Here is a 23,943-nt window from a genome sequence, read left to right as displayed (position 1 = left end):
TTAGCTGGGTGGTTAGATAATTGGATGAATGTCTGTGTGCGTTTCTTAGTTTGAGGTTGTGTTTTTTTTTCCTTTGCTTTCTCACTGTGAAAACACACACATGGTCATATCTCTCTCTCTCTCTCTCTCACACACTTATCTCCTTTTCCCCTCGTCTACTCAGATCGCTGTCATGAGGGTGGGGCTTCATATAAGATAGGTGACACCTGGAGGAGACCCCACGAAACAGGAGGCTACATGTTGGAGTGCGTCTGTCTGGGTAACGGCAAAGGAGAGTGGACCTGCAAACCTATCGGTGAGTCATCCAGACAGTCACTGACTAGCAGACGGCTGTGTGTGTACCTGGCCAATGACCGGCTGATTTGCTCTACTGGTTTGACTTAAAGGTCAGGATACTTTTACAGTATGCTTAGATTATTTCAAGGGTATCGTTTTGTTTTCGGGGTTGTACGGAAGAGTTCAATTGTGTCAAATATTAAATTTCATTTTGAATTGATTCAGCAGTTTACGAGTTTGTGTGTTCTTTTCCTGCAGCCGAGCGTTGCTACGACAACTCGGCGGGCACGTCCTATGTTGTCGGGGAGACGTGGGAGAAGCCGTACCAGGGGTGGATGGTGGTGGACTGCACCTGTCTGGGAGAGGGCAGTGGACGCATCACATGCACCTCCAGAAGTACGAAACCCTTTATTTTTTATTTCTTTTCATCAAATCTTCACCTCCCCATTAAAAAAAAAAAAAAGAAATCCTCCTTTTCTTAATTGACGTTGTGTCTTTTATTAATCTATTTCTTGCCACATTGTATCATGTGTTTAATACACAAGCGTGATTGTACTTCTCAAGAATATTCGATTCTTTGCTGCTCTTTTTGAACAAGTCACATGTGTCTGTAGACATGCAGCTAGAGATACAAGTCTCTAGCCTTTCTGGCAGGACTAAACCTAAAATGTAGCTCCTTTTGTTGGAGGAAATGTTTATCATATGTGTTTCTATTTGGAACCAATATTCAAGTCCATAATGAAATTGGCTGATGCAACAGATGATGACGGATGTTATTCCCCTTCGGCTTGTTGTCACATGCGACACTTCAGGGTGGCCTTGCAGGAATCCCCCCCCCCTGGAGATTTCCACCAAGAAAGCCACAGTGCAGCCTCAACTGTACGTTTGTATGTGTTTCATAATTGATCCCAGTCATTCCCTCCTCTCTCTAGATCGCTGCAATGACCAGGACACGCTGACCTCCTACCGCATCGGAGATACCTGGACCAAGACAGATGCCCGGGGCCACCTGCTCCAGTGTCTGTGCACAGGAAACGGCCGAGGGGAGTGGAAGTGTGAGCGACATGCCTCACTTCACACCACTGGCCTGGGTGAGAACTGATAACGTCCCTAACCATCCCCGACGCCCCCCCACCCCCTTCGCACGCCGTGTGGAGAGAGGAACGTACACCAGAGACAGATGCTTGTGGGGGGGGGGATAAGAGGTGCCAAGTGTCCAAGTGTTGAAGTGAGACAGAAACGGCATAAGGGAATGAAGCGAGGAATGAGACGCAGGAGAGTTGGGAGGGAGAAATGTGCCTGAAGTGGCGTTAGTTGATTACGGGGTGCGAGACGAACGCGTTTGCTCGTTGTGAGTCGGACAGTAAAATGAAACTTCTTTCACTAATGTTTGGTGGTTTTAGTTAACTTTTACCAAAAGTGACTGGCTGATTCTGAAAGAATATATTTTTTTTCAGTTGAATTTTTTGCATAGAGCTGTATTGCAGTTGCAGGTGTTCATTCAAAGGTGTTTTTTCTGGTGTATTATTGTTTGTAACTTCAGTACTTTTCCGTACATAACTGAAATAATTAGCTATTTTGTCGCCGCTTCGCTTTCTCTCAGATCACCTACATTTTAAACGGAACCAATTGTGTTGTTTGAGCATCAGCGTCACTCAAAACCAGCGTGGTGCAATTAATAGCCGAAACTTGAATTTGTATCCTTTCCTGTTTTTGCCGTATCTGACTTGCCTCCCGTGTGATGTTTTAGGCACCGGCTCCCGCGTGATCACTAACATCCAGCCCGCGGTCTACCAGCCTGCCGGCGTGCCCGAGCCTTCTCAGGAGGGTCCCTGTCGGACAGACGCAGGGCTGTCGTACTTCGTGGGCCAGCGCTGGATTAAGAGCCAGGGAGCCAAGCAGATGATCTGTACCTGTCTTGGGAGCGGAGTCAGTTGTGAGCAGTGGGGTAAGAGATGCTCTTTCGCTTTTTACACCCTTCAGAGAAGGTAATCCGGGGCACAGTCACCAATAATACAACTCAGCAGGGGAACGCAACGGTGTGAAGTGGTCCTACCTGTGTGTGATATTCACCTGTTTTCCTGTGTTCCTGTCCCGGTCCAGATGGACCAGCTCCAGTGTATGGCGGCAACTCCGGGGGCCAGCCCTGTGTGTTCCCCTTCGTCTACAAGGGGAAGACCTACCACTCCTGCATCTCCGACGGACGCAGTGACGGACAGCTGTGGTGTTCCACCTCCTCCGACTTTGAGACGGAGCAGAAGTATTCCTTCTGCACAGAGAAGAATGGTGAGCAGACGTAACAAATATTATTAAAGGTGGGAATTGTGTTGGGAACTCGGATTGTTGAGAAAGGGCGGAGAGCTGTTTTGTCTATGGCAAAACTGGAACTTTATGCGGCTGTAATGTGAGCCAATTGATGTTACCCCTGTTAATGCTCAGATGTTCTGTACGCAACATTATCATTTTGAAGTTTGAAGATAAGCTTTGTCTCATTTCTGGTCAGAACGACAGGCAATGGCATGGTTATTTAGGAATATTACACAGCAAGATATGTAACCTATTGTCATTGTGTGAGCTAAATTAGTCAATATCTGTACAATAAGTTTGCTGACTGACTAGTTAAAAGCGAAACCCTGGAAGAGTCTCAAGAAGCAGCTGCTCCGTATCTTCTTTAATACTATATACACGGGCCACTTACAGTGGAGTTGTGCTGTGGTTTGTATATTGATATAAGTCAAAGTGACAGCAAGTTTTTCTTCTTTGAACAGCGATGGTGACGACGCGAGGCGGCAATTCTAACGGGGCTCTGTGCCAGTTCCCCTACCTCTACAACGGCCGTAACTACACCGACTGCACTGCGGATGGACGCCGAGATGGCATGAAGTGGTGTGGCACCACGACCAACTATGACGGAGAACAGCATTTTGGCTTCTGTCCCATGGCTGGTAAGTGTGTGTGTGTGTGTGTGTGTGTGTGTGTGGACACTGAGACATACAACATATATCATACCCTCATTAAACAATTGATGGTCAGAGTGGATTCTTGAGATGGATTCATTTCTCCTAGCATAGCGATTTTTGTCCCGGGACATTGATATTTTCACTCAAATCTTCTCGCTTGTAGCGCAGGCATCCCATCAATGACGCATGTGAACCGAACTTGTCCAAACTTGGAACGTGTAAACTCTTAATAACAACAATCAGATGTCGTCATTATACAGTAGAGGCCTGAATAAGAGAGAGGTGTTTTAAGATCCGTTTAATGTAGTGTTTTTCAAAATGGTTCATTTTCACGGGTTAACAGATGACAACTTAACGTGGATAAATGGCCAAAATATAAGGAATTAAACTGGTGTTGAAGTGTGTCTGCGTTACTGTGGACACGCTCTCTCAGGCCCGGCAAACTTACCAACCGCAGATCAGCTCATCAGGGGGTGTGTGGGGGGGGGGGGGCAACTAATGTGATTAGCGCAACTAATTGCAAAGTCTCTCCCAGTCTTAAGTGAAACGCATCTCCGCCCCGTCTGAATCGCGGAGTTAACTTGGCCCTTTGTGCTCTCGCGATCCTTCCCGTCAGCAGTGAAAAGATTTTGACGGGTGATCTCATTCAATTTGCATAAAAGCTATTATCAGAGTGACGTTAAAAAGAAGGAAAAAAAAGGAGCCAGAGCTGATGGAACAGACACGATCTAGTTTACAGTTCTCACGCCTTGTTCTTTTTTTTTTTTTAGTGCTGCCAAATTCACATTGAAGTCACTGTTGCCCTCAGAGAAGACGTGCTGTTGTGTTGCATAGGTGTTAATTAGGTCCGCATGGTTAACAAAAGAGGCCGAAGCCATTAAAGCACCAGGGGGTCCCTGACGCTACACTAACGTCTGTGACGCAGTGGTGTCATGGTAATGATGGCACCATCAAGCTGGAAAGAGAGAACAAACGATGACAATCTACGGGAACGCTTTAGATGTTGCTGTTAATGCATGATCGAATCTAAGTCTAATTTAGAAAAAAAAAGGCCTAATTCAAAGATAAAGTTCATCGTAGATGCCACAGCCACTCGTAATACAAACACCATCACGACAAGCCAGCATATTTCCACCACCGTGTGTGATGTGCAGATTGCACGCTGGGCGTCTGCGACCTGTCCCGTCATGCCTGGCTGTGCCTTTTTGCGCAGATGCAGACCCCACCCCACACACCCGCATTGCCATGTTCGTACTTTTTATAAAAAAAAAAAAAAAAAAAGGTGAAGTGGAATGAAGGTGTGACATTCCCGCGCTGAGGTCTACGATGGCAGATCCAAGCTCGCAAAAGTCGCGGATGTGTAATTCTAGAGGAACATGGAGGCTTTTCTTCTCAGGCATTGCTTCAGTTCAGTAGCTGAAGGGTTCCAGTACGTCATCCCAGGGCAGGTTGATGTTCTGAAGAAGAAAGATTATGAGTCACACCTGCTTAAAGGGCCAGGCTCGGCTCGCGACACTGCGCTGAGCTTGTGACCTTTGAAAGAGTGACGGTGACAAGTACAAGATATAAAGTGAGGTTGACCACCGGCTCACTGGCGACCGTGCTTTCTGTGGTCTACTACACTGCTCTTCTTCTTTGCTTTACGGCGCGCGCCGCTCTCTGCCGCCCTCTATGGCCGCCAACTGTCACTGCACGTCCATCAGACCCTGGTCTGCTCGCAGTGTGAAAGACGCGGGTCGACCCGCGTTTAAAAAACCCGGGTCTACGTGGTTATTTTTATTGTGAAAGGGGTATTATCTTTTGTGAAAGACAGATAGGTGATCCTTTTAGGGAGTCAGGGGACCTGGTGTCGTGACCCACGGACGTGACCGCCTTGAGATTAGTCATCTTTTTATTTATTTTTTTGCCATTGCTAAATCAATTTTTTTTTTCTTTTGCTAACCTTTCTTCAGAATTTCTTTCTACGTCTGCGTCCGTCCCGGGGGGCGGGGGGCACCTTTTGAGCCAACGCCCTGTCGTTAGAAAACACTCCCTGTCAAGATTTCAACAAGGACCAAAAAAAAAAAAAGGAGCGTCCGTGCCCTTTAGCCAGTGTCGGAGCAGGTTGTCTTGTCGGTGCAGCGGTCAAAGCGGCAGGGGGTCTTTCATATTGACATTAATGACTTTCACAGGGATTGTCAAAACAAACATGCCAGTTGAGATGTTAATGGCGAAGTTAAACCCTGGTGTCTGCCGTGATGTGCTCTCGGCTCGGTAGACCAACGGCCTCCGGCTGTGAGCCGACAGCCGTGGGTACGCCTCCATTATGCAAAGTGCACCGTTTGCACAATTACAGCCACTGTTTTTTCTCCCCCTCAAACATAAAAAAAAATGACTTGTATATAAGAATCCCTCTACCATATCATGGCCCCAGATCTTTTGGTGCCTTCCCTTTCTAACATACCGTCAGGTAGTCATGAAGCTGTTTTGCCGCGGGGGTTGACTCCCACAGCTGTTGTCTGCTCCGTCCAAACAGCCAGTAAAATTTTAAAAGGCCACTTTAAAGGGCAATTAAATTAGCGGTTAAATTGCCCTTAGAAAGTATCGATTGCTTCTAAACAACGTGGACGGATTTGTAGGTTCAAAAAAAAAAAAAAAAAGGTGTTTCTCGACCCAAATACTTTCAGACCCTAGACAGCCCTTTGTACCTGGGACAGACGGATCACACGTGGGAAGATATTCCAGGGAACCGAAGGATTTCTGCGCCAGAACACAAGGGTTCAAGTTATATCTGACACGAGAGAAGCAATGAACAGCAACGAGCGAGGAGGATTTTTTCACTTGTGAAATCACGACCTAACATTCGGTGAAAAATGTTCACAGATATATTTAAAAGAAAATAACGCATGAGTGTTAAAGTGAACATTTCAGATAAAAACTTTTGTTTTTGTTTTTCATAGGCCGAGGTATTCACGAATATACACGTTTTAACTTCAGTTTAGGGTCTGCAACTAACGGTTATTTTCATAATCGATTGATTTGTCGATTATTTTCTCGATTAATCGATGACATGTTTGGTCCGGAAAATGTCATAAAATGGTAAAAGAAATGTTGATGTTTTGTTTTGTCCACACACCAAAGATATTTAGTTTACTGTCTTAGAGGAGCAAAGAAACCAGAAAATATTCACATTTAAGAAGCAGAAATCGGAGAATTTTGACTTTCCCCCCCATGAAAAACAGCTTGAACCGATTAATCCATTATCAAAATAGTTGGCGATTCATTTAGTAATCGATTACTAATCGATTAACTGTTGCAGCTCTACTTCGGCCTTAAGGTGCCTTCAGACATGCACTGAAGTCCGGACATTTCACGGAACTTTTCCAGAGGAGGTGTATGTGAGAAAGCAAATGTTTTTCCCACCAGCCCACTTGTAAAATGTGCGTAAAATGTCCGCGCGAGCCCGGGTGAGAGTACAGCAGGGAAAAATCTCTGGAAGCTTCGACTGTCCTAGACATCTCGAGTCACTGTATTTCTGTGCACGGCTATCAAACCGAGTCCAAGGGCCCTCTCACTTCTAGGAAAGCAGATGTCTGGCTCTGCTCCAGATTCTTCCTGACGTAGAAAAGGCCTGGATTGGCGCCCAGACAGCAGATCTGCCCCCCCCCCCCCCCTCTGTGCAGAGATACATAGATGCGTTCGCGGGGCATGCGTTCATATCAGTTTCGTCTGCTGCTGCTGCTCCATTAGCTCAACTGCGACAAGACCGAAGCAACGCGTCAGTCCTGTGATCTGCGAATAACTCCTTGAACCTTCGTCAACACTTTTTAGCTCGAGGACTTCATTGCAAGAGCTGCTTCAGCCCCTCACACATAACGTTAAAATCTGCTCTAATATATTATTATTTTCTACTCTGGGGGGTCTGGGGAGAATACGTGAGGCATGTACTTTCCCCACACACACACTCTCTGTCACGCTGCCGGGTCTCTGCTTGTCCACCTTTGTAATCATTCTCCGTTTCACTCTCTTTTAATTACCGGAGGACACACGGTGAACAAACAGTCGTTCATTCTCACAAGCAACAGCTGTTTCCGGTGTCAAAATTATAGGGTGGGATCGGTGATCATTCATTATAATGTGTCCCTTGGTTTTTTTTTTTTATTCCGATGCATGCCTGTGCGTGTGGATAAGATTATTTTGAGCGGGGTGTTTTGGTCTGTGTCGTGTACGAGTTAGCTGTAGTTTTCACAGAGCATTTTCAGGCACATTTAAAAAACTAAAAAACAAGAGAGGATCTTGGCGTCGGGCTGAATGAATGGCCCGGCACGTTCGTCCGTGCTTGTCTAACAGTTTTTTTTGTCTCCGGCGTGTGTTCTAGCCCACGAGGAGGTGTGCACGGCGAACGAGGGGGTGATGTACCGCGTGGGGGACGAGTGGGACAAACGCCACGACGTCCTCGACCACATGATGCGGTGCACCTGCGTCGGCAACGGTCGAGGGGAATGGAGCTGCGTCGCCTACTCCCAGCTCAAAGGTGTGTATCTGTGGCCAGGTGCGTGGCGTGATGACGATCGCCTGGGTAGCATTCGAATTCACCGAGTGACGGGGTGAAAGGTCGCGCGCGATACAATCCCTCAGCTGCCAAAAGGTCACGAGTGAGTCTGCACACCTGCACTTTACGGGGCTTTAGTTGCACCTGCAACTCATGCATACAGAGACGCAGGCGCACGCACGCGCACGCACACTCAGAAGAGCAGATGTGCAAATGCGCTGACGTATTCGGTTTCTTTTCGGGATACGCTGTGCCAGGTCTTAACATGTCTTGCAATATCCGCGTCTGTGTTTGGTTGCAGACCAGTGCATTGTGGACGGTCTCACCTACGAGGTGAACCAGACCTTCACCAAACAACACGAAGAGGGATACATGATGAACTGCTCCTGCTTCGGACAGGGACGTGGCCGCTGGAAGTGTGACGCCATCGGTGGGTTAACGCGCTACATAGGGTGCAAAACATAAATGGACTAAACTAAACTTTTTTTTTGGTCTTTCACCTACTCGAAGTCCACTTCATGCATGCAAGTTTATGCAATGCAAACAGCAGAGAGAAAAGTTGTGTACAGATTCATTTCTGTAAGCTTGCTGGTTGGACTAGTGATTCATTCTGTTTGTGTAAGAATGACATTTCAGGGGAGCAGCGGTCGCGCCAGCTCCGAAGCTCCTGTCGGTGACCTGGTTTCCGTGTCACTCTGCCCTCAGATCAGTGCCAGGAGCCCGAGACGAGAGCTTTCTATCAGATCGGCGAGTCTTGGGACAAAGTCATCCACGGAATCATGTACAAGTGCTACTGCCATGGCAACGGTCTGGGAGAGCTCAGCTGCGAGCCCCAGCAGTCGTACCCTGGTAAGATGTCGACCATAAAATACCTCATATACTGTAGGAGACAGATTTTTTGCTGTAACATAGACGTGTGCTCTCGGCTGCTGTTACTGCTGAGGGGGAAATGAGTTCACTTTTACAAACTGTGCTTCATTTTCTTGCCGGTGGAAAATGTTTGCTTAAGTCACCTCAAAAAATGAGGCCCACGACTTTGATGTGAAACAGACAGGGATGGGATGGGATGGGAGGGGGGGGGGGGGCGGGGCGGGGGGTGTGATTTCCTCTTTTACAAATACACCCCCCACCCAGGGGCCTTTGTTCTTGCGCGCATGTGGCACATCCCCTGTGCCGTTGCCACAGCTGTACCAAACACCACACGGCGCTGTGTGTGTGTGTGTGTGTGTGTGTGTGTGTGCATACTTCTCCCAGACACGTACACCCGACTACCCTTTGAAGCTCTCTGAGAAGCAGTTTTATAATTTTGTGGATTTTAGCAATCGTCCAGAACAGTAACCATATATGCCTCATTTGGAAACCAAACACGGCTTTAGGTCACGTCATGCCAACTTATTGCAACATCCTCTGTCTTACAGTTTTGTATCAACTTTAAGTTTCCTCCTCCGTACGTCTGTGTTCCTTCAAAGCCCGTTCAGATAGTCTGGCTTTTGTTTTCTCGTTGGACTTTTCCATTTGTTAGGTGTAGATACAACCCATGTTGAGATCTACAGTAAACTACTGTTTACTTTCTTGGTGTCTTGTGTTCTATGGAAACTCAAGTCCAACCTCCCCATTTTCTCTGAATCGTGATAGAAACTGATTCATGATGTTTGTTTGTGGGCGTGCTCTATTGAGTCAAAAACATTTTTTATCATATGGCACAGTGAACACGAATGTGTCGGTGTAGCTCAAGGCTCAGCTTCGGCTTTGACTGGTCTTCAGGAAAGGAACATTCAAACTAATACTTGTTTGTGAATTGCTGTGTGTGAAACAGGTTGATACAAAATGTAGGGCACTGCTCTCTGCCATAAGTGGCCGTAATAGCAACCAGCTGTGAACTTGGTGTGTGTGTGTGTGTGTGTGTGTGTGTGTGTGTGTGTGCGCGCGCGCACGTGCCTAGCCATACAAAATGCAGCAACACTAAGATTTAAGGGCAGCGAGGAGCAGATCCAGACGCCAAATCTCTTGGCTCGCTCGGTAAAACACCATAAAAGGTATTAAAAAAAAAAAATGGCACGGTCCGATTTAGCCCCACATTGATAAGATCTTTCCTTTTCTGCCGCCCGTGTTATCTTCTACTTGTTTGGGTTTTAATTTAATCTTTTGGGCCATTTCCTATTGTTAGGATGGCTCTCAATATTGCTTCCCTCCACTGGGGCCCTTATCACCGTCTAGTCATGCAGCCACCTTTATCGAGAATGAATGTTGTGTCTATATGGTTGCAAAGTAAAGGGGGCGTGCGTGCGTGCATGCATGAGACGTATGTGCGCATGAAGTACCGTGAGAGAGTGTGTGTGTGTGCGCGCACACGCATCCACTCTGCAAAGCGTGCTTCCGTTTTCATGCGCGTCGCACATCTGATTCTATGTAACCCTTACACTCGCCAGTGGCCTGCGGGTCTGTAATAAGACAGTAATTGGTCCCAGATTGTTTTTGAGGTTTGTGTATCTGCTCGCAACTTCTGGTTAACCAAGCCACTTGCTCTGATTACAGGTCTGCTATTTGGAAAAGTGGTTAGAAAACCTCAGTTCCTTTATGGAGGGCTACCAGTTTCTATCAGCACAGCTTATATGTCGGGATCCCGCTCGCCAAATGACTTCTGTTTGCATTAGAGCTGATTTGACACCCTCTCTTTGTTTCTGAACCCTGTACCGGGGACTGCAACTGTCAGCTAGTGCTGATCAGTTCCTTTTGTACATTCTAACTCGTACTGTCGGATGCTCACGCTTGAGCTCCAGTCCGCTGCAGAACTCTCCACAGCAAGGTTTTCCCAGGAATCCACTAACAGACGTGCCCAGATGTTAAAGACAGCTGTTAAACGTTTGGCAGCCTGTCGCGAGGCCTTGAGGAGATTAATTAAGCACCGAAACCCTCGCCTCTACAAGCAAAAAAGACTTTATCCCGCACAATGAATTCCTTGATGTTCTGTTTCGATGTTGTTTTTTTGCCTTAATTCCTTTCAACGACTCATGTCTCGACGTACTCCTCTCATTGGGTGCTCCTCGTTTCTAATGTCGTCACGTTCTTTTGCATAATGCGTCTGCGAGCGTTCGATCAAACCAATCCATCTTTATCACATGAGGCCATTCAAATATTTCATATTTGTAGGGTTCATTTGACAGAGGATTGAAATGCGTTGTACATTTTGTTAGCATTTATTTTTTTAACTATTATCTGTTAGATTCCTACAATGAAACCAAGTTTCTTCATCATAGGACTGCTAAACTGTTCTGATAACCAACTCCCTTGAGTTCCGTGTTTGCATTACTATCCAAAGCAGAGGAAAACCAACAGAGGTTAGACATCGCAATAAAAGGGCAGAGAATTATAGGAGCATTAATATGGGGAGCTTTTATTTTACCATCATGTGACCACTAAATGCTGCCTTGCGTAACAACAAACTATTTCTGCAGCAACATTTTAGTTCCAACAGAACAGGGGTGTGTTAGGAAACACGGTTTAATACAGAGAAGGTCAGCGAGTAGAGAAGGACGTGGGAAGAGGTGGTGAAATCTGCGCTGGAATCTCACGGGGATGTGCTATTTTTTCGTCCCCCGCGCTTTCTGCGTTCTGCTCGGCAAAATGCTGCTGCACACACTGACCTGGCATTAAGTCGGATTATGTTAAAGTGCAGGTGTATGAAATTTTCGTTTATAGAGAAATACATGATTTGCCTTTATGTTAGAGTTGGTGATGGTTTGGCACTTATCGTCATCATGATTTAACTCAAGATGTTGTCCGTTTTTCAGTTCATCCTAAATGATCACAATATCGGAAGATACAAGGTACAGAACAATGAGACTGATGTGCTCACCTATCACTCTCTCTCTCTCAGGTGGTACCCGTCCCGTCCAGGTGATCATAACGGAATCGGGAAACCAACCCAACTCCCACCCCATCCAGTGGAACGCCCCCGCGTCTGCTCACATCAGCCAGTACATCCTCAAGTGGAGAGTGGTGAGTTTTTTCTCATAGTTTGCAAAGACGGGACTTCTCTTCTTGCCCATCGCTCCCGTGGATGTTGAGATTTAAAAAAAAAAAAAAAGAAGCCCCACACGCCTCCCTTTAACGAACGCCCTTCATCGCATTTGACAGAAAAACACCCCCAGCCCTTGGAGGGAGGTGTTGATCCCGGGCCATCTCAACTCCTACACCATCTCTGGCCTGAAGCCGGGCATCACCTACGAGGGTCAGCTGGTCAGCGTTCTGCGGTTTGGACGCCGAGAGGTCACGCGCTTTGACTTCACCACCAACTATGGATCACGTGAGTTGAGGGAGTCGTCAGATGTCGGGGCTGGCCGAGCTGCAGGGCGCAGCTCGTGGCGACAGTATGAACCGCGTCCAGTTGATTTGGCTACTTTTTCCGCGTTGGGCTTTTTAGGCGTGGATGTTTTTCTTCGGCGTGGTCACTGCAAAAATATTTGTCCAATCCTGTCCACTGTCACTGGTTTGCCAAATATGGAAGGTGATACTGAAGACGGGGGGCCTGGGAAAGTGCTTGCAGCATCATAAAAGCGCAATAGTTTCTATTGGAGATTTAAAGACAGTGTGCTGTGTCCCGGCCAGTGTTGCCAACTAGTCAACTCTCGTTGTTTTTCCCCTTACCTTTCTCCTGTAGTGGCGACGTCCCAAGGGGAGACCACCCAGCCTCCACCCATGGTCGACATCTCCGAGTCGGTGACCGAGATCACCTCCAGCAGCTTCGTCATCTCCTGGGTCTCCGCCTCCGACACGGTTTCTGGTTTCAGAGTGGAGTATGAGCTCAGTGAGCAGGGGCATAGCACCGGGCAGCCCATTGTGCTAGGTAAGTGCATGTGCATACGTATACGTAAATACATTTTCATAGTTTTGGATTGGTTACAGTTTGCATAAGTATCACACATATTGTGCTTTATAATTTGTCTCAAATTAATACGTTATCTCCCCGCTGTCAGACCTTCCCCGCACAGCTACCTCAGTGAACATTAATGAGCTTCTTCCCGGGAGGAAGTACACCGTCAACGTCTATGAGGTTACAGATACAGGAGATGACAACCTCATTCTTACCACTTCACAAACCACTGGTGAATAGACACTCTCTCCTACTTCATATTCCCATGCACAAACAATGACTGCCGCTAAAACTGAAATATAGTTTTGCATCTGCAAGCAATCCAGCAAACGTGTGCCAGTGACCACAAATCAAGTCATCCGGAAAAACCCCTCTAATATCTCATTTGTTCCACAGCACCTGATGCTCCCGTGGAGCATGAGGTGGAGGAGGTGGGAGAAACGTCCATTCTGATCAGCTGGGACAAACCACTGGCTCCAATCACAGGCTATCGCGTCGTCTACACGCCATCGCTGGAAGGTGAAAGCACGGAGCTGACGCTCCCCGACACGGCGACGTCCGTGACCCTGAGCGACCTCCGCCCCGGGAGGCTGTACAACATCAGCATCTACGCCGTGGAGGACAGCCTGGAGAGCGAGCCTGTCTTTGTGCAGGTCAACACCGCCGGAGATCCACTGCCAGGTAAAGGACTTGAGATGTGATCTGCGTGCGAAAAAGGCTCAACGCTGTTCATTATAGTTTGTGGGGGAGAGAGTGAGACAGGGCCAGGGATAGATTGCTGAGTTAAGTCATTGGTTGGGAGGGATTTCTGGAGAAGCTTGTTTCTTCTTTTTCTCTGTACTTGCTTCAGTGTCTATATAACCAGTTGTCCGTCCAGCCACCTATCCTCTTCCGCTTATCCGTGATCTAGTTGTATTGACTAATATTTACCAAACCAATTGTCCTGGTTCAAATCGTCATTTGCTGGCTCTTTAGCTGTGGGTGTTTTTTAAAGGTGTAAAGATTAATGAGCTCCGGGAGACTCGTCCCTTTGTTATGTTAGTGCCAGGAGTTGCAAACATCTGCCCATTTGGGGATTTTTGATCGGTAAATGTCCTCTTCACATTCCGTGCCCCCACCGCGCCGCTGCGTGTTCGTACGGACTGCACTTGGTGCTCTGGTCCTACCCGAAGCGCGGCCTCCAGAATCAAACCCGCACGTCATCCTGTGGCCTATTCAGTGATTTAACGTAGATCGGTCGACTCCCCGATACTCGAAGTAAACGCGTTTTCCAATGGAAAGTGAAGTCATTGAGTTCACAGCTGGCGTGTGTGCTCTGATTCTGCTCGACCGGAGTTATGTAAAACGTCTCCGTTTGCCAGGACGAAACATGCTGTTGTGTCAGTCAAGCAGATGTTGGAGAAGTGTGTGTGTGTTATAACCTGGTTAAGAGTTTGTGCTACTATCTTTGGAAAGACTAGAAAATGCCCCTGTGCTGTGGCAGACGGGGACGATGACAGATGGGCTACGTCTCCTCTTTACATACAAGTTGTCTGGGCTGCACTTGCCACCGAGTTGGCTGCATTGTCATATGACAGTTAGTATATCATTCATATTATTTATACATTGTTCACCTCAGAGAATGGCTCAACCCAGAGCAAAGCATAGTGAGGTACAGTAGTTGAGTTACATTGAGCTTTGCATCGGCACCTCTGTGCATCAAGGCTTAGTATGACTAAAGGTTAAACGGTCCGGACATTTCCATGTAATCATTTTTGACTTTTCTTTCTCTCTTTGAGCTCTGTCCAACTTTTCATCACTTCTGTTTACCATAGAGATACTTGTGCCGACCAGTCCGCCCAGAATATGAAGCAGTGGAATGATTTGGCCCGGTCTTTGCAGACGTTTAGTCATGCACCTGATATGATTTTGTATACAGTATGTTAACCGGAGTGTGCTTTGGCGATATGCGGCAGAAATGCAAATAAATATCAAAGAGTCATTTTAAATGATGTCGTGACACACAGCCGTGAAGTCATGGTATTTAATCAAAATTCCACATATCTTACTCTCTCTCCTATTGTCTGCTTAAGGTCTTAAAAGGGATCAACTTTTCTGTTCCGGACACAAACGCTGTGATAAATTTGAACTTTGTCTCCACGGGATCAAAACATTATGCTCTTATCTAAACTTAAAGTTACGTGTTGGGCTGTGGCCAGTTTTGGGCCCTTCCCCCCGTGCAGTAAATGCCACGTTTCTCCACAGAACCACCAGCTTTATTTCTAACAGCTGCATGAGAGTTCATTCCAGCTACTCAATGAGAAACCAGCCGTCATTCCCAGTTGGGATTTGGACTCAACGCGGCGCTAAAATGAATCTACCCAGATGCCTGTTTGGATGGGCCACAGAAAGGGGAAGGCATTAATACACATGAATTATAGCGAGTTTATGGGAAGTCTGGACTTATTATCTGTTGATGAATACCGTACGTGAATGCTTTTGCTTTTCAGTTCTGAATGTTAGGTGCAGGACAGTTGTGCCATGGCCTTAGAATAACATTTGACATCTGAGAATGATCTAAATGGTTATTAAAGAACGAAACCTTTTAAGGCAAGTACATTTTGCTCTCCGTCCACAGATGAAGTGGTTTCCCCCACAGACCTGCAGTTCTTCGAGGTGTCCGACAAGAAGATTGTCCTGACCTGGTCGGGCCCGGGCAGCGGCGTCTCCGGCTACCGCGTCACCGCCGTGCCCGTCGACGAGTCTGGCTCCAACCAGAGGGAGATGACCCTGCCCGTCAGTCAAAACTCCTACATCGAATTGTCGCACCTGGAGCCTGGGACACTGTACCGCTTCAACGTCTACACCATTCGCAACGGAGAGGAGAGCTTGCCACTCATTGGGGAGCAAACTACCAGTGAGTGCTACGGATACGAGGTCACCGACACAAAAAAAAAATCTGTTCCACAGTAAACGTCATTGAAACTAGCACTTGTGTGGAAGCGTGGACACCATGTAGAAACATATGGTCTGCTATGTTATGTTTATGGACTGTTCCACATCTAACGGTGTTTACCGACGTCTCCCTTGTCAGAGCCCGACGCTCCCACAGACATCCATTTCACCAACGTGACCGAGGACAGTGTCGTCATGCTGTGGTTCGCCCCCCGGGCCAAGATCACCGGCTACCGTCTCTTCCTCACCGTTGAGGGCTCCAACCCCAAGCAGCTGCGCCTGCCCGCTCGCCTCTCTCAGTACACGATCCTCAACCTGCAGCCCGACACGGAGTACACCGCCACGCTGCACGCAGAGCAGGACAACACGCTGAGTGAAGGGGAGACCGTGGCGTTCACCACCAGTGAGTGTCCGATGCATGTGCGAACGAGTATGACAAATGCAGAAACTGTTGCCTGAGATAGAAATGTACACACTATATGATGCTACACAAAAATTGAACGGGACACGCTTGTTTTTTCTGTGTGTGTTCCCAGACCCGCCGATGGGCAACGCTCCGCAATTCAGCACCGACGTGACCGACACCTCCATAATAATATCCTGGTCTCCCGTTCCCCGCATTGAATACAAGGTACAGTCACTACGAAAATATTACATTCATTTAAAAAAAATATATATATATATTTACATGTATATGTAGACTGGTTTGTGCGATTGTGCTTATATGAATATTAGTTCCCTCTTGTTTTCTGTTGAACGAACATCAGTTATACTTGGTTTCAGTTTTCTGACATGGAAAGTCCAAAAACCTCAAGGATAAATGTGATCGGTCAAAATATGTCACACCAGAGATGAGAATGTTCTCCTGGCGTCCATGGTTCTTGTGAAAACATTGACCCCTTGACCCGTACCTCCTGTAGCCCACCCCCTGCCCATCCGTGTCCCCCTGTCCGCTGCCTCTCTGACTCTGTGCTCATTCGTCTCCCAGTTGACGGTACGTCCCAGTCAGGGCGGCGAAGCCCCAAGAGACGTGACCTCTGACTCGGGAAGCATTTACGTCTCCGGTCTGACGCCCGGAGTGGAGTACACCTACAGCGTCCAGCCAATCGTTAACGGCCAGGAACAGGGAGCCCCAATAACACGCCGCGTTGTCACACGTAAATATGAAGCAACAAATGATGACTCTTATCACCGTTCATGACCTTGTTTTGGGGCTTTTATTGCCTCCTGTTTGTGCTCCTCCTCTGACTCCTCTTTCTTCTCCTCATCCTCTGCAGCGCTGTCTCCTCCTACTGATCTCAACCTGGAGTCTAACCCCAACACCGGGGAGCTCACTGTGCTGTGGAATGGAGCCAGTACACCAGGTACACACACCAGGATGTGCATAACAACACAACTCATTATGAATGATCAAAACCGCTGCTAAATATCTCCGTCCCCCGTCCCCCTCAAGACATCACCGGTTACAGAGTGACATGCACCCCCACCAATGGCCAGCAAGGAAACAGTGTGGAGGAGTTTGTGGAGGCGGGACAGAACTCCTGCACCTTGGAGAACCTCAGTCCCGGAGTGGAGTACAACGTCAGCGTTGTCACCGTGAAGGACGACATGGAGAGCACGCCTGTGTCCACTGTTATCACACCAGGTGAGTTATGAACAGCTGAGTGACAGGTCAAGGTGGAGACTAGATAGTGATACATCTATATGCGTGCCGCGTTTGTAATTGTTCATATAATTTTGTTTGAAGAACTTCTCCGTGAACAGGTAAGAGCAAGCTGCCGTTCATGTTCGCAACATCTTTCTGCAGATAATAGCTCCGTTAGCATCGCCGCTCTAACTTATCACCAGCAGCCGAGGGTCTTTGCAAACAGCACTCATACTGCTTTGCAACGCCATTGCTTTATGTCCCGGGTATATATATATATACATATTTTTTTTTAAGTCAATGGAGAAGCTTCATTGAATAACAGCTAAAATTTCACTAGATTATAATATATACCAGGAGAAGCAGCCCTTGCCGTTGGCTCTTCCATTGGTGTGATATATTGAATATCTCAACCTACTGGAAGTGAAAAGTTTCTCATCGCTTCTCTCAACCTCTGCTTCTACATGTTTGTCTGTCTGCCTTTTTTTTCTTTTCTTCTGGTGACTGCCACTTTCCTTCCACTTTCGCCTCTGGTTTGGATGTCCCTGCTCTCTTCTCGCTTTCCTTCCTCCTCCCTCCTCCCCCACCTCCAGAAGTCCCACAGCTGACGGACCTCAGCTTCGAGGACGTGAGCGACACCACCATCAGTCTGCGCTGGTCGCCGCACAGCACCACGGCCGTCACCGGCTACAGGATCACGGTGGTGGCCGCCGGCGAGAGCGTGCCCATCTTTGAGGACATGGTGCATTCGACCACCGGCCATTACACGGTCTACGGACTGGAGCCCGGCATCGACTACGACATCAGCGTGATCACCGTGACGGAGAGCGGCGAGAGCGAACCCACCACGCTCACCCAACAGACCTGTAAGATCCACGTTTCCACTTGGACAAAACTCTGCTGCAGTACATGTATATTTTTTTAATACCAAGCTGTGAGAAGGGCTTTGACCTTTCGGTTGTGGGATTTGTGTTGTCTCTGAGGGAGTCATAAATCACACTGTGTGTGATGAGATAATATAATGTAATGTGAGTCTTATTAACCCAAAGACATGGCTCTTAGAGCAAAGCTTTTAAGTTGCTGATGTGATTGCTGTGCATGCTGTGTTACCAATTTAATAATACTGTGTGTGTGTGTGTGTGTGTGTGTGTGTGTGTGTGTGTGTGTGTGTGTGTGTGTGTGTGTGTGTGTGTGTGTGAAACATCTGGTTTTAGTTAAGGGGATTTATCATACTGAGGCTCGTTTTGCCCCCCAATGCAAACACTGCTTGCTCTCTCACTTTTAAGATGTCGTAATTCTTCGGACACGCATTTACACACACGAATAGGCACATAAAACTGGCTCCCCTTTTAAGGATGAAAGTGTGGATATGTATTTTTTTTGCTGAAAACACTTTGAATCATGCCGCTCTCTGTTTTCTTTAGCTGTACCAGCCCCCAGCGATCTGAACTTTGGCCAGGTCGGGCCCGACAGCATGGAAGTCACCTGGGTCTCTCCCCTCGTCCCAAACTCTGCAGACATCAACAGCTTCCTCATCAGGTATGACAAGAAACAAGCTCAACAGATTTCATCTCTGGTGCATGTCGAATTTTCTTGTTCCTAAGATTACAAAAAAGCAAGTCCACCCTCACATAAAACCAGATTAATACAACAGAAATGACGATAACAGACCCTTTTCCTCTAATTATTCAGGTACCATCCCATCGACGACGAAGATGACAACACTGAAACCAATGTGGGAGGCAGGGCTAACAACGTGGTGCTGAGGAGTAAGTTATAGCGCAGACAAAGAATTGAGAGCCGTGCACCGACACGGGGACGACTACATTTGAGTTTGTGTCTTCTCCGCTGTCCACAGACCTGCTGCCTAACACGGAGTATCTGGTCAGCGTGGTGTGTGTTTATGAGCAGAGAGAGAGCTCGCCCCTTGTCGGCACCCAGAAAACCGGTAGGTCTTATTAAATCTGGTTTCACGACAAGATTATATCAGTTTAGAAATTTGGCACAAATATCTAAAAGCAAATGAGATCCTTTGTAGTGATGCAAAGGTTTTTTTCCCCAACCCTCCTCAGCTCTGGATTCGCCGGTTGGCCTGCGTTTCTCCGAGATCTTGACCAACTCCTTCACTATGCACTGGCTCGCCCCCCAGAGCAAAATCACCGGCTACCGCATCCGTTACCAGATGGTCACCGGCGGGAGGGCTAAGGACGAGAGGCTGCCGCCCTCCAGGAACCACTTCACCCTGACGGGACTCGCCCCGGACACCGAGTACCTGGTCAACGTCTACGCGGTGAGCGGGACCCAGGAGAGCCTGCCGCTCAACGGGAAACAGAAGACGAGTATGAAATCCCTATTTGATACTTTATTCATGCCATTTTTTTAAAAATAATTTTCTCATAATTTAGTTGTTTGTGTAAAAAATTAATCTGGACTCTCTCTCTCCAGTCTCTGATGCTCCCACAGACCTGGAAGTGCTAGACTCCTCCCCGACCAGTATCACCGTCCGCTGGGACGCCCCCCCTGTCACTGTGCGCTACTATAGGATCACTCACGGAGAGTCAGGTGAGCTCCTTTCCCTTTCCCCTTCTATTGTTCATACAGCCTTCATTGATTGTGTGAATTGTGTTTGTATTTTTGGGACTTGCAAGGTCTTAGTGTTCACCAGTCTACTGATTTTTACAATGCAGTAATGGTTTCTTTAACATTGCCAATCCTCATCCAGGAGGTCACAGTAACCCCAAGGAGTTCACGGTGCCCGGCTCGCAGTCCACGGCCACAATCTCTAACCTGAAGCCCGGTACCGACTACACTGTCACCGTCTACGCCGTGACCGGTAGAGGAGACAGCCCCGCATCCAGCACGCCAATCTACGTCACACACAAAACAGGTACACACGGACAAACACTGCGCTCTGTCAGTTGCAAAACGCATCCATTCCACCCATTTCTAGCGATTGTGCGTCTTCCCTTTTGGGTCCGCCCTCATCTTTCTCCTCTTCCTCTCTCCCCTGCAAGGCGTCGACTCTCCCTCTGAAATGGAGGTGACGGATTTGAAGGACAACAGTGTCACAGTGAGGTGGAGCCCTGCACAGGGCCCGATCAAGGGCTACAGGGTGACTGGGGTCCCCAGGAACGGACAGGGGCCGTCTTTCACAGAGGTGGTGGCTCCAGGTACGTTCTCTGACCGAGATTCCCAGTTGATTGGGCTCGATTAAACGAGGCACTTGGGGTCTCGTAGCTGGATTTTTCATTGTAAGAAAATGTTATCCCTTCTGTCCTTTGTTACCCCTTTTTATATTCTTTTGCGTCTCCTCTCTAGACCAAACTGAGATGACCTTCTCAGGCCTAATGCCGACAGTAGAGTACGTTCTGAGTGTGTACGCCCTGGGACAAGATGGAGAGAGCTCTCCGCTGGTGGTGAATGCTTTAACAAGTGAGGGTTTTACACTTTCTAGAGAGATATTTATGGAATATTGTGTCCCAAACTTTCCCAAATATAAAAAAAACAACTTCCTAACTCCCCCCCCCCCCCTCCTCCTCCTCACCTTTTAGACGTGGACCGCCCCAAAGACCTGGGCTTCTCAGAGATCGACTCCAACTCACTGCAGATCTCCTGGGACAGTCCCGATGGAATTGTTACGTCCTACCGGGTCTTGTATTCCAGTCCGGAGGAGGGCGAGCGAGAGCTGCATCCTGCCCCCCGAGGCGATGCCGAGTCCACCGTCATCTATGGTCTGCAGCCTGGCACCGAATACACCGTGAAGGTCATCGCCCTGCACGACGACACAGCCAGCACACCACTGGTCGGGACACAAGCTACAGGTATGGTTGGAAATTAGTTCTCGCTGTTTAATATTTGAGATAAATGACATATTACAGAGGAGAAAACGTGAAAAATATAATTCAGAAACCAAATGATTTTTGGCTCCCTCTAACCATCTTTTACGTTTTTTTTTTCTTTCCTCTCCCCAGCCATCTCTCCCCCCACCAACCTCCAGTTCTCCCAGGTTGGCCCCACCTCTTTCACAATGCGCTGGGACATCCCGGGTCAGCAAAACCGACTGAATGGCCTCAAGGGCCTCACGGGCTACCGAGTGGTGGTGAACCCGAAGAACAAGAGCGGGCCGACCAAAGAGATCAACCTGGCCCCGGACGCCGCTCAGGCGCACATCTCTGGACTCATGGTGAGTGTGGCTCTGTGAGGGTAGGAGTGAAGAACACCATGTTCTTTGTCTTCTATTAGAAACAAGTTATCCATGTACCTGAAGTCTAGACGGAAAGTCAAGTTGTAGGGACATCCATTGTGGATAATCTCGAATTTCCATTTCCTTACAACAATATCAAAAATAAAATGTTAACTAACTGATTATAAATTTCAGGTATTTGCAAGCTGATTTTATGCTGTAGTGAAATTAATGGGGGAAATTGGTACCCTGAACAAAGTTTAGGCGTAAAATTTATATATATATATATATATATATATATATATATATATATATAAAAGAAGACATTTAACCCAGCTTCAGCTTTAGTACACACACACACACACAGACAGACACACACACACAGACACACACACACACACACACACACACACACAGACACACACAGACACACACACACACACACACACACACGGAGGCATGCAATCTCACTGATCATTACTCACAGACAAAAAGTAATACAGAGACATGCTCGCACATGCATATCAAAATGCGCAAACATGCACAGTTATATTAAGCCAGCTTACTTCAGCTCCGTTCTGTGGAGATTGTGCAACACTGGGTCAGACCGATGTCTTGATTTTCTCTCTTTTCTCCGTCTCTCTCAGATTGCGACGACCTATGAGGTCCACGTTTATGCCTTGAAAAACTCCCTGACCAGCAGGCCGGTCCAGGCGGAGGTCACCACTTTGGAGAGTGAGTCTCTAACTCCTACACTCTGACACGTTCTGACAAATGTACTGTTGATACATGGCGACAACGAGGAGGCATTGCTGTTACACTAACTCTTTATCATTGTTTTAACTATATTCACGCTCTCTCAATGTCTCTCTCCCTTGGTTTTGTTACTGGCCTGCCCATTCTCACTCTTCACTTTCTCTCTGCTCACACCTCAAGATATCAGCCCGCCTCGTCGCGTGCGGATCTCCGACGTCAACGACTCCTCCATCACTCTGACCTGGCGCTCCAAGACGGAGACCATCTCCGGCTTCTTGGTGGAGGCCACACCCACCTCCTCCGCAACGGGCTACATACCCATCCAGAGGACCATCGGGCCGGAGTCGCGCTCGTTCGCGATTACAGGTACGCAGATATGAGGATGTGAATGCACATTATAACATTGCATATGATAAAAATACAACGAATCACTTTGGGTTCTTAATGTTCCGACACGCAGTCCCTCACGAAGTTGTCTCTTGTCTTCACTTCAGGCCTGGAGCCTGGAACTAGTTACAAGATCAACATATACACGCTGAAAGGGAACGGACGCAGCGCGCCTCTCACACTCACTGCCACCACAGGTAACCGTCACGCTCCCTCTCAGTGTTTTGCTGAGCGGCGGATAGTGTGCAATGATTGAGTAGTAGGTGTAGTTAGCACGGAGCGTGGAATCTGACAATTATCCCAAGCTGCTGCCCAAACATGTTTTGGAAAAGGGGTTGTTATGCGTTTTTTTTAATTTCACGTCCGTCTCTTCCAGCTAAACCCGTGGTCATACCGCCCACCAGCATCCGCTTCACCTCCCTGAACCCCGGCAGCATCTCATTCACCTGGGAGCCGTCGCGCAGCCCCGGGGTCACTGGGTATTACGTCACCTGTGAGGAGGCCGGGGGTTTGCCTCGAGAAGTCCTCCCCAGACCCCACGCAAGCCAGAGCTACGCCAACGTCAATGGTGAGTGCACGGGACAAACAATACATGCGCAAGTAATTTGATTTTGAAATATCACAAACAAACCTTTTGGTGTGTATTTATTGTTCCGTCATAGGTCTGAAACCAGGAACCGAGTATGTCATTAAGATCGTTGCACTACAAAATGCTTTGAGGAGCACACCTCTTGTGGGCAAAGCCAGAACACGTAAGTACAAATGTTACAATTAATTGTGTGTGCAGACTCTAAATCTTTTGAGTTTTGTTTTCCCCTCTATTTAATTGTGAATTGCTCTGAGGTTAAAATCTCCTGAGTTCATAAACTGTTGCAACCAAACACAGAAACTTAACCTTTCACCCCTTCTATCATGTCATTGTAAAGATGTTAAGTCCTCAGCATCTATTCAGACGTGCCACAAAAATGTTGACAAAACCATAAAATACAACATTAAAGGCTGCTTTTATAAGTTATCAAATTTTTCCATTGGATGTGATTATATTTATTTGTCATAGCTGGGGCTTTTGTTTAAGCCCTTCTGGTTTAAATACATCATCACAATAAAATAGACAGGATTATTTCTGTCAGCAAAAACATTCTTAAGGGAACAAGTCATGCAGTTTGAGAGCTACGCTATGCTGTCCCCTGCTGGCTTTATCCGCTCTAGAATTACAGAATTCTGCCTTTGGCTGGCGCTTTTGTTCTCAAGCAGAGGATCAAAGTGGTGATTACAGTGTTGTCATAGCCAGGCAACACCTTTCAGATTATGAAGAAATTTGATGCATCCGTCCCAGATGCTAACTATGATTTTATTCCTATGATAAAATACAAATCCACTTGCATCAATTTGTGTCAC

The 23,943-nt window shown here is 47.4% G+C and overlaps 1 protein-coding gene across 1 annotated transcript in view; it reads left to right on the top strand.

Annotated features, from left to right (window-relative positions):
* Positions 1–23,943, top strand: part of fn1a (fibronectin 1a) — a 31,078-nt gene that overhangs the window by 1,942 nt on the left and 5,193 nt on the right. The window contains exons 4-39 of the mRNA XM_035651411.2: positions 164–295; positions 535–672; positions 1,209–1,367; positions 2,027–2,224; positions 2,380–2,562; positions 3,045–3,221; positions 7,594–7,749; positions 8,069–8,197; positions 8,473–8,616; positions 11,645–11,766; positions 11,905–12,073; positions 12,428–12,613; positions 12,744–12,872; positions 13,037–13,321; positions 15,258–15,536; positions 15,714–15,977; positions 16,111–16,205; positions 16,563–16,731; positions 16,852–16,938; positions 17,028–17,219; positions 17,813–18,085; positions 18,644–18,758; positions 18,912–18,988; positions 19,078–19,167; positions 19,292–19,558; positions 19,665–19,781; positions 19,942–20,106; positions 20,234–20,389; positions 20,538–20,651; positions 20,771–21,040; positions 21,191–21,402; positions 22,050–22,137; positions 22,339–22,524; positions 22,653–22,742; positions 22,922–23,113; positions 23,208–23,297. Coding sequence (XP_035507304.2) covers positions 164–295; positions 535–672; positions 1,209–1,367; positions 2,027–2,224; positions 2,380–2,562; positions 3,045–3,221; positions 7,594–7,749; positions 8,069–8,197; positions 8,473–8,616; positions 11,645–11,766; positions 11,905–12,073; positions 12,428–12,613; positions 12,744–12,872; positions 13,037–13,321; positions 15,258–15,536; positions 15,714–15,977; positions 16,111–16,205; positions 16,563–16,731; positions 16,852–16,938; positions 17,028–17,219; positions 17,813–18,085; positions 18,644–18,758; positions 18,912–18,988; positions 19,078–19,167; positions 19,292–19,558; positions 19,665–19,781; positions 19,942–20,106; positions 20,234–20,389; positions 20,538–20,651; positions 20,771–21,040; positions 21,191–21,402; positions 22,050–22,137; positions 22,339–22,524; positions 22,653–22,742; positions 22,922–23,113; positions 23,208–23,297 — 5,895 coding nt within the window. The remainder of the gene's footprint in view (positions 1–163; positions 296–534; positions 673–1,208; positions 1,368–2,026; positions 2,225–2,379; positions 2,563–3,044; positions 3,222–7,593; positions 7,750–8,068; positions 8,198–8,472; positions 8,617–11,644; positions 11,767–11,904; positions 12,074–12,427; positions 12,614–12,743; positions 12,873–13,036; positions 13,322–15,257; positions 15,537–15,713; positions 15,978–16,110; positions 16,206–16,562; positions 16,732–16,851; positions 16,939–17,027; positions 17,220–17,812; positions 18,086–18,643; positions 18,759–18,911; positions 18,989–19,077; positions 19,168–19,291; positions 19,559–19,664; positions 19,782–19,941; positions 20,107–20,233; positions 20,390–20,537; positions 20,652–20,770; positions 21,041–21,190; positions 21,403–22,049; positions 22,138–22,338; positions 22,525–22,652; positions 22,743–22,921; positions 23,114–23,207; positions 23,298–23,943) is intronic.

The sequence above is a fragment of the Scophthalmus maximus genome, chromosome 14 (assembly GCF_022379125.1).
Source record: "Scophthalmus maximus strain ysfricsl-2021 chromosome 14, ASM2237912v1, whole genome shotgun sequence".
NCBI lineage: Eukaryota > Metazoa > Chordata > Actinopteri > Pleuronectiformes > Scophthalmidae > Scophthalmus > Scophthalmus maximus.
The sequence above is the reverse complement of the archived record's forward strand: the minus strand, read 5'-3'. Positions and strand labels throughout refer to the sequence as shown.